Source organism: Oncorhynchus keta, chromosome 15 (assembly GCF_023373465.1).
Source record: "Oncorhynchus keta strain PuntledgeMale-10-30-2019 chromosome 15, Oket_V2, whole genome shotgun sequence".
NCBI lineage: Eukaryota > Metazoa > Chordata > Actinopteri > Salmoniformes > Salmonidae > Oncorhynchus > Oncorhynchus keta.
Window position 1 is genome coordinate 25,992,594 of NC_068435.1, and position 15,333 is coordinate 26,007,926.

Genomic DNA, 15,333 nt, shown 5'->3' on the forward strand with positions numbered 1-15,333 from the left:
AATAATGAGAGAGAAAGACTGCAAGAGAGAGAGAGAGAAGTAGAGAGAGAAGTAGAGAGAGAGCAAGCGAGAGAGACTGTCATGAAAAAAATGTAATTATATTGCCCTAATCTTATTAGATGACAAGATGATTGTATGCTGTAAATATGTTGTTACAGTCTCTAGTCTCCTGAGAAATGAATGAGAACAAATGAATGGACTGAGAAAACCCATACACGGAGACAGATTAACATGCAGCATCATGTCAACAGAAAGCTCCACATTCTCTTCAAATGGGAACGCTACTGTTGCAGTACATAGTCAATGGAAAGAAAGTAAGAAAACCCTACAAGGGTTTAGACCAGGTAATAAAAGTGACCATTGATTGAGTATTTTCTTTTAACACTGGTTCCTCCCTCAAAGCATTGGAGGAGTCCTGTGAGTGATGCTACCTGAGGTCAATTGAGGTTAGAGAGACCTAGGGGGTCCAGATATCTAATGGCCAGGTCTCGTTGGTGATAGAAACCAAATGTATAACACACTGTACATTAGAGGAGCCAACATTGAACAACCACATTTTCATGTATTTTTATGGAAAACTGTTTATGAGCAGAACAGTATGGGGGAGGGTCCTCGAGTCTCGGTGAGCCGAGGATGGGATTTTCAGATCAATTAACTTTCCCCACCCGCTCCATCCACATTTCTCTGGCTGTGGCACATTGTACTATAACAGCTTGTGAATTTCAAATGGAAAAATATACTCTCTCTCCTTTTCCCAAGGCTCCTAGATTAACATCTTGCATTATGTACATTGTCCACTTGTAAATGTTGTGATGCAACTCATACAGTATGAATAGAATCATTTTGCAATGATGTATGGAGAGAGACTGACATGAAGGAATACAATTGACAATGACTAGATCCACAAACATGTCAGCATCCTCTCTATTCTTTGTTCTCCCCCTCTCAAGCTGATCACAGAATTTGCCGAACCACCCTCTCCTCTCCTCTCGTCAGAGCAGGCCAAATCTTCTTTAACGTAGCAAAAAGAGCATAAGTGCCTCTTAAGTGCAGCAAAGACTCCTTCCAGTGACTCAGCACAGCAGAGAAGGCAGCGCAAAGCAAGACTGTGGAGTGGATGAGGGACAAGGAGAAGACTTGTTGTATCGCTTAAGCCCATAGCAGGCCTGGAAGCCTTCCCCTGGCCTAAATGTAGCCAGCTTCCCTCCCTGTGTGTATGTGTGTGTGTGTCTGAGTGTGTCTGCGTGTGTCTGCGTGTCTCTGTGTGCCAGCCCAGTTAATATAATTGAACATGATTCTTTGCATTGGAGAGAGGACCACTGTGCATTACATTATGCCTGCATTTTCTTCTGTTTACACTGACAAATAAGTATTCCATACAGCCCTGGCTTACAATATAACACCTGGGTGGGGGGTGTTCTTTTAAACCGTGGCAACCAATACATCCCAACCTGTGAAAAAGCTTTACAACAGACTGGGAATAGTCAATGGGAATAGTGAACGGGAGTAGGGAAAATGGAGTGTTAGAAAGTGGGGTTTTCAGAAAGTATGTTGGATGGCCTGTGTATTTACAGTATGTGTACAGTGGCAGATAGATGGGGTGAAAGCGAGAGTGTTAATACAGGGTGTGGTTCCAGCCAGTACCTTGGACGGCCTGCAGTTTGTGAGTCTGGATGATGATGCAGAGCTGCAGGACCAGCTGAGGAGCGCTCTCCAGGAAGGTGGCCAGGAGGTGCAGCATGCTGACGTCAGCGAACTCGTATACCATCCTCCAGTAGAACCTCCAGCGGTCATGGTCCCCACTGCGCCGGCTCCGGAGGCCCAGGTAGATGGCATGGAAATACCTGGAATAAAAGGAAACAATACATCCATGAGCCAAATGACAGTTCCACTGAGGATTTACCCCAGTGTTTTAACCAATAGTCACAAACTTTTCTGTTTCAATCTACCCTGGCTGGCACCCATGTCTCACTGGGCCATGACTCCAGCGGGCCAGCTCTGACTTGGAGCCAAGGCAAGGCCCTGTGTACTTTTCAGCCACCATTTACATAACAAAGGCTAACTGGGGACTTTAACACCTTCTTACAAAACAACAGTCTTGATGATGCAGATGTTGTTGATTCTCCTCTGTCATGTCACACTCCTGATGGAAACACAATAACACTGGAGCCTACATTAACATAAAACACTGGTGACACCCTGGTGTGGGAGTAAGTCTAGACGGAAAAGAACCAGCAGGGGCCTTGTCAAAAAGTTTCGATCTTTTGGCGTAACAGCTAAGAATCCCCTGTTTGGTTATACACGTACAGTACATAAAGAATCATATCATAGAGTTTTATACACGTACAGTATATAAAGAATCATATCATAGAGTTTTATACACGTACAGTATATAAAGAATCATATCATAGAGTTTTATACACGTACAGTATATAAAGAATCATATCATAGAGTTTTATACACGTAGGGTATAGAAAGAATCATATCATAGAGTTTTATACACGTACAGTATATAAAGAATCATATCATAGAGTTTTATACACGTACAGTATATAAAGAATCATATCATAGAGTTTTATACACGTACAGTATATAAAGAATCATATCATAGAGTTTTATACACGTACAGTATATAAAGAATCATATCATAGAGTTTTATACACGTACGGTATAGAAAGAATCATATCATAGAGTTTTATACACGTACAGTATATACAGAAACATATCATAGAGTTTTATACACGTACAGTATATAAAGAATCATATCATAGAGTTTTATACACGTACAGTATATAAAGAATCATATCATAGAGTTTTATACACGTACAGTATATAAAGAATCATATCATAGAGTTTTATACACGTACAGTATATAAAGAATCATATCATAGTTTTATACACGTACAGTATATAAAGAATCATATCATAGAGTTTTATACACGTACAGTATATAAAGAATCATATCATAGAGTTTTATGCACGTACAGTATATACAGAATCATATCATATTAGAGTTTTATACACATACAGTATATAAAGAATCATATCATAGAGTTTTATACACGTACAGTATATAAAGAATCATATCATATTAGAGTTTTATACACGTACAGTATATAAAGAATCATATTAGAGTTTTATACACGTACGGTATATAAAGAATCATATCATAGAGTTTTATACACGTACAGTATATAAAGAATCATATCATAGAGTTTTATACACGTACAGTATATAAAGAATCATATCATATTAGAGTTTTATACACGTACAGTATATAAAGAATCATATCATATTAGAGTTTTATACACGTACAGTATATAAAGAATCATATCATAGAGTTTTATACACATACAGTATATAAAGAATCATATCATATTAGAGTTTTATACACGTATAGCATATAAAGAATCATATCATATTAGAGTTTTCAATGCAGCCCTTTTCATCTCTCTTCATTCTATCTACAATTCATTTGACTAGGATTCATTTCTAATATTGGGTCTTACAGCTCCTATGCAACAGAATGCATTTAGCAGTAACACGGAACCCAAACCAGCTGTGCGCGTGAGCCATCGTGCGCTATTGTGCATAGATGTATTTTGTCCCTCCACACCAAAGGCGATCACGACACGCAGGTTAAAATATCAAATCAAACTCTGAACCAATGACATTAATTTGGGGACAGGTCGAAAAGCATTAAACATGTGGCGCGCGCGAGCAGTCTGGGTGCAATAATTGAATAACATGGATTTCTACATTTATTTTGCGATGCTCACGCATACGACGTGTCCGGTCTGGTCAGCATGTAAGAGGCTGCCTGCTGTTGTGTTGTGTTATCCTGTGTGTTAGGTATGCCTAAGGATGCACATGGATTTAGTGTGAATTATGTAGTGCTATTGCAGTTGATCCTGTGAATACTGACAGAGTGTGGCAAGAAACAAACACAGAGACAGTAATGTGATTGTTAAGTCAATTTAATCATGTTTTTGATAAACACTACCGTTCAAAAGTTTGGGGTCACTTAGAAATGTCCTTGTTTTTGAAAGAAAAGCACATTTTTTTGTCCATTAAAATAACATGAAATTAATCAGAAATACAGTGTAGACATTGTTAATGTTGTAACTGACAATTGTAGCTGGAATATCTACAGTTAAAGTCAGAAGCTTACAAACACTTAGGTTGGTGTCATTAAAACTAGTTTTTCAACCACTCCACAAATTTCTTGTTAACAAACTATAGTTTTGGCAAGTCAGTTCGGACATCTACTTTGTGCATGACACAAGTCATTTTTCCAACAATTGTTTACAGACAGATTATTTAACTTATTATTCACTGTATCACCATTCCAGTGGGTCAGACGTTTACATACACTAAGTTGCCTGTGCCTTTAAACAGCTTGGAAAATTCCAGAAAATGATGTCATGGCTTTTGAGTCAATTGGAGGTGTACCTGTGGATGTATTTCAAGGCCTACCTTCAAACTCAGTGCCTCTTCGCTTGACATCATGGGAAAATCAACAGAAATCAGTCAAGACCTCAGAAAAACAATTGTAGACTTCCACAGGTCTGGTTCATCCTTGTGAGCAATTTCCAAATGCCTGAAGGTACCACGTTCATCTGTACAAACAATAGTACGCCATTAAAAAAGCTAGACTACGGTTTGCAACTGCACATGGGGATAAATATACTTTTTGGAGAAATGTCCTTTGGTCTGATGAAACAAAAATACAACTGTTTGGCCATAATGATGAGTAAGGGGGATGCTTGCAAGCCGAAGAACACCATCCCAACTGTGAAGCATGGGGGTGGCAGCATCATGTTGTGGGGGTGCTTTGCTGCAGGAGGGACTGGTGCACTTCACAAAATAGATGGCATCATGAGGTAGGAAAATGATGTGGATATATTGAAGCAACATCTCAAATGGACAATGACCCTAAGCATACTTCCAAAGTTGTGACAAAATGGCTTAAGGACAACAAAATCAAGGTATTTGAGTGGTCATCACAATAGAACATTTGAGGGCAGAACTGAAAAAGACTGTGTGAGAGAAAGTAGGCCTACCAACCTGACTCAGTTACACCAGCTCTGTCAGGAGGAATGGGCCAAGATTCACCCAACTTATTGTGGGAAGCTTGTGGAAGGCTACACGAAACGTTTGACCCAAGTTAAAGAATTTAAAGGCTATGCTACCAAATACTAATTGAGTGTATGTAAACTTCTGACAGACTGGGAATGTGATGAAAGAAATAAAAGCAGAAATAAATCATTCTCTCTACTATTATTCTGACATTTCACATTCTTAAAATAAAGTGGTGATCCTAACTGACCTAAGAAATTGAATTTTTACTGGAATTAAATTTCAGGAATTGTGAAAAACTGAGTTTAAATGTATTTCGCTAAGGAGTATGTAAAATTCCGACTTCAAATGTACATAGGCCCATTATCAGCAACAATCACTCCTGTGTTCCAATGGCAAGTTGTGTTAGCTAATCCAAGTTGACCATTTTAAAAGGCAAATCGATCATTAGAAAATCCTTTTGCAACTATGTTAGCACAGCTGAAAACAGTTGTTCTGATTCAAGAAGCAATAAAACTGGCCTTCTTTAGCCTGTTAGTCCTATAGGGGCAGTATTTCATTTTTGGATAAAAAGACGTGCCCGTTTTAAGCGCAATATTTTGTCACGAAAAGATGCTCGACTATGCTTGGAATTGATAGTTTTGGAAAGAAGACACTCTTACGTTTCCAGAACTGCAAAGATTTTCACTGTGAGTGCCCTAGAACAAATGCTTCAGGCAAAACCAAGATGTTTGACCGACCAGGAAATGAACAGGATTTCTGAGGCTACGTTTTCCATGATCGCCTTATATGGCTGTGAATGCGACAGGAATGAACGGACACTTTCTCTTGTTTCCCCAAGGTGTCTGCAGCATTGTGACATATTTGTAGGCATATCATTGGAAGATTGACCATAACTACAATTGCCAAGTGTCCCGCACGGTGTCTGCGTGGAAATTGGTGCGCAAAAGTCAGCTACCAGTATTTTTCCATCCGAATCAGAGAAGAATGCAGGTTTCCAGGGACGGCATTTCAATGAAGAGATATATGACAAAACACCTTGAGGATTGATCCAAACAACGTTTTCCATGTTTCAGTCAATATTATGGAGTTAATTCGGAAAAAAGTTCGACGTGTAGGTGACTGAATTTTCGGTTAGTTTCGGTAGCCAAATGCATAGTAACAAAACGGAACGTTGTGTCCTACACAAGAATCTTTCAGGAAAAACTGGACATCTGCTATGTAACTGAGAGTCTCCTCATTGAAACATCTGAAGTTCTTCAAAGGTAAATTATTTTATTTGATCCCTTTGCTGGTTTTTGTGAATATGTTGCGTGCTAAATGCTGACGCTAAATGCTAAGCTAGTTATCACCACTCTTACACAAATTATTGATTTTCTTTGGTTCTAAAGCATATTTTGAAAATCTGAGACGACAGGATTGTTAAGAAAATGATAAGCTTGAGAGCAGGCATATTTATTTCAATTCATTTGCGATTTTTAGAAATCGCTAACGTTGCGTTATGGTAATGAGCTTGAGGCTGTAGTAACGCGACCGCATGCGGGATGGGGCGGACTATGAGGTTAGACTAGATGAGTATCTGGAGTATCAGCATTTGTGGGTTCGATTACAGGCTCAAAATGGCCAGAAACAAAAAACGTTCTTCTGAAACTCGTCAGTCTATTCTTGTTCTGAGAAATGAAGGCTATTCCAGGAGAGAAATTGCCAAGAAACTGAAGATCTTGTACAACGCTGTGTACTCCTCACTTCACAGAACAGCACAAACTGACTCTAACCAGAATAAAAAGAGGAGTGGGAGGCTCCCGTGCACAACTGGGCAAGAGGACAAGTACATTAGTGTCTAGTTTGAGAAACAGATGCCTCAACTGGCAGCTTCATTAAATAGTACCCGCAAAACACCAGTCTCAACGTCAACAGTGAAGAGGCAACTCCGGGATGCTGGCCTTCGATTTCCTCTGTCCAGTGTCTGTGTTCTTTTGCTCATCTTAATCTTTTATTTTTATTGGCCAGTCTGAGATATGTTTTTTTTTCTTTGCAACTCTGCCTAGAAGGCCAGCATACCGGAGTCGCCTCTTCACTGTTGATGTTGAGACTGGTGTTTTGCGGGTTTCAAAAACCCACAAAACTTTTGAATGGTAGTGTACATGTACATTTAACCTGTCATTGCAAATGAATAAATAAATAAGAGAATAAAGACCAATTGTTTTCTAAAAAGTGGACTTAATTGTTACACAGTAAGAATGTCTATAATGGCACTTAAGATGAGTTAACCTCTGCATTAGCCCTTCTCTCCCTCCATCTCTCTCCCCCCAGACAGAAACCAGCTATCCGTTCACTTGTTCTAGGCTACCCATAAGGTTCTGGTAAAATGTAGTGCATTATATAGGGAATAGGGTGCTATTTGGGACTCAGCCCTTGAGTTGATGGAGTCCACTCTAATCTGCTAGCTATTCCCAGCTAATTAACTATTTAAACAAAATGGCTTGAAAGAGCTTTTTTCCCAAACATACATTTTTAAAGGTAAAGAGAGAGAGAGAGAGAGGTTCAGAATGAATATGAGCTATTGACTACATCTACACCAATCTATTAATTTAAATTATCATACACAAAATATTATGCTCCACTGGTAGTCTGGGCAACGTTCCAAACATAACCCCCCAGAATCTACCGTCTCACCCTGGGGCAATTTCAGTACTGCATCTACTACTCCATCACATGAGAATATGTTGAGGGGATGCCAACTTCGCAACTAATTAGTCTGTGTTTTGGTGCCCATTTTGCACAGTGAATATATGCACTCTATAATTTCTGGTACGTCTCTAAATCAAGAGCAGTGATATTACGCACATTTTGTCACAAATAATGTTTTATATGTGCCTCATTACAGATGTAGGATGGATCTTAATTTGATCACACTGTTGCAGTAGAACTATCCTGCAACGCAGGACATTTTGACCTTGTAGTGTATGAGGATTAAAAAGGTTTCTAAAGTTTGTAATTTCACTAATAATTCCAAAAGTAATTTCCACAAATTTCAGACTTGCTATAGGAAACTGGCTCAAATTAAGATCCTACATCTGTAAATGTGTGTTATAGAGTACCACAGTATGAGTCATAATACCCATAAAACCTAGCGGTCAAACAGGGAAACGGTTCCAATCGTTTATCCACCATTAATTTTTCCCATAGGGGATATTAGAAACACTTAAAATAAGGCCTGTGTTTTGTGTAGGCTTAGCCTGGTTTGATGTTCTGATAACCGTGTAAAGGTGACTCTTATCAACCTATAATTGCCTGTATTTACCCCCCCCCCCCCAAAATTAAATGCTAATTAGCTGCTAATGTGGCTATCATAAAGAACTACAAATGCCATGATGATCTTGACAAGACTGCTGAATCGAGGCAAGAATGGTAAGAATATCTGGATCAACTATCTAATGTTAGCTAAATGGAGTCATGAAAACATTAGCTACATTTCTTTATATGGACAATTATGTGAACTGTCTTGTGCAAGCTTTAAATTGACACAATAGCTGTTGGTAAAGGTATCAGCTAGAGATGACGGGAGCATGCAAGGATTTGTAGTTTTGCATGATGTCTGATGCAAATTAGCATTTTGGAATCTCAGAGAAAATAGAGCCGAATATGTTGATAAAAGTCCCCTTGTCCAAAACATATGTACATAGTTATCAAAATGTCACGCCAGTGTAAGCCTGCACGAAACACACCCCATGTTTAAAGTGTTTCCAAAATAACCTATGGAAAAAATGAATGATAGAAAAATTATTGGAACCATTTCCCTGTTTCACCGCTAGGTTTTATGGGTATGACACCGCCACTGTGGGGCTTTATATGCAACACCACTTTGAAAGGACTGTGTTTGAATACTTACAGTTGAAGTTGGAGGTTTACATACACCTTAGCCAAATACATTTCAACTCAGTTTTTCACAATTCCTGATGTTTAATCCCAGTATAAATTCCCTGTTTTCGGTCAGTTAGGATAACCACTTAATTTTAAGAATGTGAAATGTCAGAATAATAGTTGAGAGAATGATTTATTTCAGCTTTTATTTCTTTCATCACATCCCAGTGGGTCAGAAGTTTACATACACTGAATTAGCATTTGGTAGCATTGCCTTTAAATGGTTTAACTTGGGTCAAATGATTCAGGTAGCCTTCCTCAAGCTTCCCACAATAAGGTGGGTGAATCTTGGCCCATTCCTCCTGACAGAGCTGGTGTAACTGAGTCAGGTTGGTAGGCCTCCTTGCTCGCACACACTTTTTCAGTTCTGCCCACACATTTTCTATAGCATTGAGGTCAGGGCATTGTGATGACCACTCCAATACCTTGACTTTGTTGTCCTAAGCCATTTTGCCACAACTAAGGAAGTATGCTTGGGGTCATTGTCCATTTGGAAGACCCATTTGCGTCCAAGGTTTAACCTCCTGACTGATGTCTTGAGATGTTGCTTCAATATATCCACATCATTTTCCTGCCTCATGATGCCATCTACTTTGTGAAATGCACCAATCCCTCCTTCAGCAAAGCATCCCCACAACATGATGCTGCCACCGCCGTGCTTCATGGTTGGGATGGTGTTCTTCGACTTGCAAGCCCCTTTTTCCTCCAAACATAACGATGGTCATTATGGCCAAACAGTTCTATTTTTGTTTCATCAGACCGAAGGACATTTCTCCAAACAGTACGATCTTTATCCCCATGTGCAGTTGAAAACCATAGTCTGGCTTTTTATGGAGGTTTTGGAGCAGTGGCTTCTTCCTTGCTGAGCGGCCTTTCAGGTTATGTCGATATAGGACTCGTTTTACTGTGGATATATATACTTGGCTGATTTCTTTTGATTTTCCCATGATGTCAAGCGAAGAGGCACTGAGTTTGAAGGTAGGCCTTGAAATACATCCACAGGTACACCTCCAATTGACTCAAATGATGTCAATTAGACTAACGGAAGCTTCTAAAGCCATGACATTATTTTCTGGAATTTTCCAACCTGTTTAAAGGCACAGGCAACTTAGTGTATGTAAATGTCTGACCCACTGGAATTGTGATACAGTGAAATAATCTGTATGTAAACAATTGTTGGAAAAATGACTTGTGTCATGCACAAAGTAGATGTCCTAACCGACTTGCCAAAACTATAGTTTGTTAACAAGAAATTTGTGGAGTGGTTGAAAAACGAGTTTTAATGACTCCAACCTAAGTGTTTGTAAACTTCTGACTTCAACTGTAGATATACTATTAACGATCAGTCGTTTTCAGCTACAATAGTCAGTTACAACATTAACAATGTCTACACTGTATTTCTGATTCATTTGATGTTATTTTAAATGGACAAAAAATTAGCTTTTCTTTCAAAAACAAGGACATTTCTAAGTGACCCTAAACTTTTAAACGGTAGTGTTTATCAAAAACATGATTAAATTGACTTAACAATCACATTACTGTCTCTGTGTTTGTTTCTTGCCACACTCTGTCAGTATTCACAGGATCAACTGCAATAGCACTACATAATTCACACGAAATCCATGTGCATCCTTAAGCATACCTAACACACAGGATAACACAACACAACAGCAGGCAGCCTCTTACTGCTAAATGCATTCTGTTGCACAAAGTCGATGTCCTAACCGACTAGCCAAAACTATAGTTTGTTGACAAGAAATTTGTGGAGTGGTTGAAAAACTAGTTTTAATGACTCCAACCTAAGTGTATGTAAACATCCGACTTCAACTGTATATTTTGTCTATCGATTTGTACTTATCACAACATCTCACCTGTGAACATACCGTGTTTATGTTTCTCTAGTAAAAACCAAATACAAACAGTGAGCATTATGCATTTCATTGATATGACTGACTTCAACTTTCTGTGACTCTGTTTTTCTCTTAAAGTCTCCGGGGTCAGCTAAGGATCACAATGGTAACTACACTTCAGAGGTTTCTAAGAACCCCGTTTCCCATTTCAAAACAGACCCCCGAAGACAGGATGCTTAGGAAAATTTGATCTATAAACAACAATTCTGACTAGGTTGACTGTCATTGCTAAAGGTCAATGACTGAATATGGCCCAATTGAAATGTAGCCAGACTGTGAATTGTTACACTGGCTGTTTTGTCAGGAAGCAGTTGCTGTAGGCCCTGGAAATAGTTTCCAACAGAGGCCCTGCCTACTGGCACCTGCTTTGTATTCATTTGGAAACAAATGAAAGATAGAAGTACTGAAACAGGGAGGGACAACCTGAACTTGTCCAATACTTGTCCAACTTGTCCAATGTTTTCCATTTTTGATTGAAGAACGTTTTAAAACGTTTTGCTAAACTGTTCCCCTAACGTATATGACTCTGCCAGCCCTGCCCCAGCCCTAGTGCCAGATTACCCATTCCCAGGGTGTCTCTGGGGGCCTCACACAGACACATTATCCCCGTGACCCACCAAGGCACCCAGCCAACCAAAGCAGCATACTCGCACTCACAAGCAACAGAGAGGTGAACCAACAATGACTTGCATTAAATGGGTCAGGCAAATCCATGCCAGCCCCTTGTTTTATGACATACATTTTTATTTAATTGTATTTATTTATTTAACCTTTATTTAACTAGGCAAGACTGACACGCTTCGTGTCTTTAGCAACCATAAATCTTTGTTTACAATGGTTGTAGTACTGAGTGAAAATATTCCCTAGGATGGTTTTTGAGCTAATTATTTTATTTTGATGTTTGTACAATGATGTAAACTAATGGATTATATTGAATTCCTGAGTATCACATCATTCCCCACAACAAGACTACAGTATTTTATAATCTCTAAACTCATGAAACATATTGCCACCAAGCTTACCCATGATGAATCCAGCTACACGCAAATGGAGCACTTCTTTGTCTCTCAATAGAAGGTGAAATCTAGGGGACTTCATCATGCTAGTTCCTTTCCTCCATTCATTTCCTGAGAAGGAGGAAAGAGGCCCTTATCCCCTCAAGAACTACCTGCCTCTCCCTTTAGGAAGTCACTCATCACAACCACTGGCCTGTACTACAGTACAACAAGGACAGCCAATTTGTGACGATGGAATCTACCATAATACTTGCTTTGGGGTCTCTCTAATTGGAGCATTTGCTCTATAAAACCCCCATCAAAAGATGCAGTGTTGTGTTTTAAATAAGCTACAAAACAAGTGTTCCAACCATTGCTTTAGGTACAAGCCAAGCATCTAACCTCCTTTGTCCTTTAGACAATTATTTTTTAGAAAACGAACGTTCTTATTACAGAGATGTATGGAGAAGAGAACCTCGGTGTCATACAGAATCCTTACAAACATCTGTTACTCTTGCATGTATGCCTCTAATTTGCATTAAGTGAGTGTTTTAGAAGTTATTTTATTTTTAGATATGTCGAAACGTGCACGGAAATTATACACTTTTTTTTACTGAGCCGTTTACTGAATTGTATCTTTGGGTCAAACAAAGCAGTTTAAATTTAGCTGTGACCTCTGCAGACATACAGTGCATTCGTAAAGTATTCAGACCAAAATACTTTTAAAAATGTTGTTGCCTTACATCCAAACAAAAACAGGTTTTTAGAAATTTAAATAAAAAAATAATAAAAATACACTAACGGTCAAAAGTTTTAGAACACCTACTCATTCAAGGCTTTTTTTTTCTTTTTTTTAAACTATTTTCTACATTGTAGAATAATATTGAATAAATCAAAACTATGAAATAACACATGGAATCATGTAGTAACCAAAAAGGTGTTAAACAAATCAAAATATAATTTAGATTGGAGATCCTTCAAAGTAGCCACCCTTTCCCTTGATGACAGCGTTGCACACTCTTGGCATTCTCTCAACCAGCTTCACCTGGAATGATTTTCCAACCGTCTTGAAGGAGTTCCCACATTTGCTGAGCACTTGTTGAATGCTTTTCCTTCACTCTGTGGTCCAACTCTTCCCCAACCATCTCAATTGGGTTGAGACCAGGTAATTGTGGAGGCTAGGTCATCTGATGCAGCACTTCATTTTGTTAAATTTAATTTAACCTTTATTTAACTAGGCAAGTCAGTTAAGAACAAATACTTATTTACAACGATGACCTAGGAACAGTGGGTTAACTGCCTAGTTCAGGGGCAGAACGACAGATTTTTACCTTGTCAGCTCGGGGATTCGATCTACCTTTCGGATACTGGCACAACGCTCTAACCACTAGGCTACCTGCCGCCTCCATCACTCTCCTTCTTGGTAAAATAGACCTTACACAGCCTGGAGGTGTGTTGGGTCATTGTCCTGTTGAAAATCAAAGCGCTAAGCGCAAACCAAATGTGATGGCGTATCGCTGCAGAATGCTGTGGTAGCCATGCTGGTTAAATGTGCCTTGAATTCTAAATAAAATCACAGACAGTGTCACCTGCAAAGCCCTCCCACACCACCACACCTCCTCCTCTATGCTTTACGGTGGGAAATACACATGAAGTGATCATCCATTCACCCACACCTGTGGCTCATAAAGACACGGCGGTTGGAACCAAAAATGTCCAATTTGGACTCCAGATCAAAGGACAAATTTCCATGGGTCTAATGTCCATTGCTCTTGTTTGTTGGTCCAAGCAAGTCTCTTCTTCTATATTGGTGTCCTTTAGTAGTGGTTTCTTTGCAGCAACTCGACCATGAAGGCCGGATTCACACAGTCTCCTCTGAACAGTTAATGTTGAGATGTGTCTGTTACTTGAAATCTGTGAAGCATTTATTTGGGCTCCAATCTGAGGCTGGTAACTCTAATGAACGTATCCTCTGCAGGAGAGGTAACTCTGGGTCTGTGGCAGTCCTCATGAGAGCCAGGTTCATCACAGCGCTTGATGGTTTTTGCGACGGCACTTGAAGAAACTTTCAAAGTTCTTGAAATTCTCTGTATTCACTGACATTCATGTCTTAAAGTAATGATGGACTGTCGTCTCTTTGCTCAATTGAGCTGTTTTTGCCATAATATGGACTTCGTCTTTTAACAAATAGGGCTATCTTTATTATACCACACCTACCTTGTCACAACACAACTGAAACGCATTAAGAAGGAAAGAAATTCTTCAAATTAAAGTTCAACAAGGCACACCTGTTAATTGAAATGCACTCAGGTGACTACCTCATGAAGCTGGTTGAGAGAATGCCTAGAATGTGCAAAGCTGTTATCAAGGCAAAGGGTGGCTATTTGAATAATCTCAAGTATAAAATATATTTTGATTTGTTTAACACTTTTCTGGTTACTACATGAGTCCATGTATGTTATTTCATAGTTTTGATGTCTTCACTATTAATCTACAGTGTACAAAATAGCAAAAATAAAGAATCAAATTAAATTGTATTGTATTAGTCACATGCGTGTAGACAGGTGTAGACCTTACAGTGAAATGCTTACTTACAAGCCCCTAACCAACAATGCAGTAAAAAATATGAATAAGAATAAGAAATAAAAGGAACAAGTAATTAAAGAGCAGCAGTAAAATAACAATAGAGAGACTATATACAGGGGGTACCGGTACAGAGTCAATGTGCGGGGGCACCGGTTAGTCGAGGTAATTGAGGTAATTTGTACATGTAGGTAGAGTTATTAGTGACTATGCATAGATAATGTATAGATAATAACAGAGTAGCAGCGGCATAAAAGGGGGGAGGGTGGGCGTGGGAAATGCAAATAGTCTGGGTAGCCATTTGATTAGATGTTCAGGAGTCTTATGGCTTGGGGGAAGAAGCTGTTTAGAAGCCTCTTGGACCTAGACTTGGTGTTCCGGTACCGTTTGCCGTGCGGCAGCAGAGAGAACAGTCTATGACTAGGGTGTCTGGAGTCATTGACAATTTATAGGGCCTTTCTCTGACACTGCCTAGTATAGAGGTCCTGGATGGCAGGAAGCTTGGCCCCAGTGATGTACTGGGCCGTACACACTACCCTCTGTTACCATACCAGGCAGTGATGCAACCAGTCAGTATGCTCTCGATGGTGCAGCTGTAGAACCTTTTGAGGATCTGAGGACCCATGCCAAATCTTTTCAGTCTCCTGAGGTTTTGTCGTGCCCTCTTCACGACTGTCTTGGTGTGCTTGGACCATGTTAGTTTGTTGGTAATGTGGACACCAACGAACCTAAAGCTCTCAACCTGCTCCACAACAGCCCCGTCAGTGAGAATGGGGACGTGCTCAGTCCTCCTTTTCCTGTAGTCCACAATCATCTCATTTGTCTTGGTCATGCTGAGGGAG

At 39.4% G+C, this 15,333-nt stretch overlaps 1 protein-coding gene across 1 annotated transcript in view; it reads right to left on the minus strand.

Annotated features, from left to right (window-relative positions):
- The window catches only part of LOC118394672 (XK-related protein 4-like), a 93,515-nt gene that overhangs the window by 21,702 nt on the left and 56,480 nt on the right, over positions 1-15,333 (minus strand). The window contains exon 2 of the mRNA XM_035788115.2: positions 1,645-1,844. Coding sequence (XP_035644008.1) covers positions 1,645-1,844 — 200 coding nt within the window. The remainder of the gene's footprint in view (positions 1-1,644; positions 1,845-15,333) is intronic.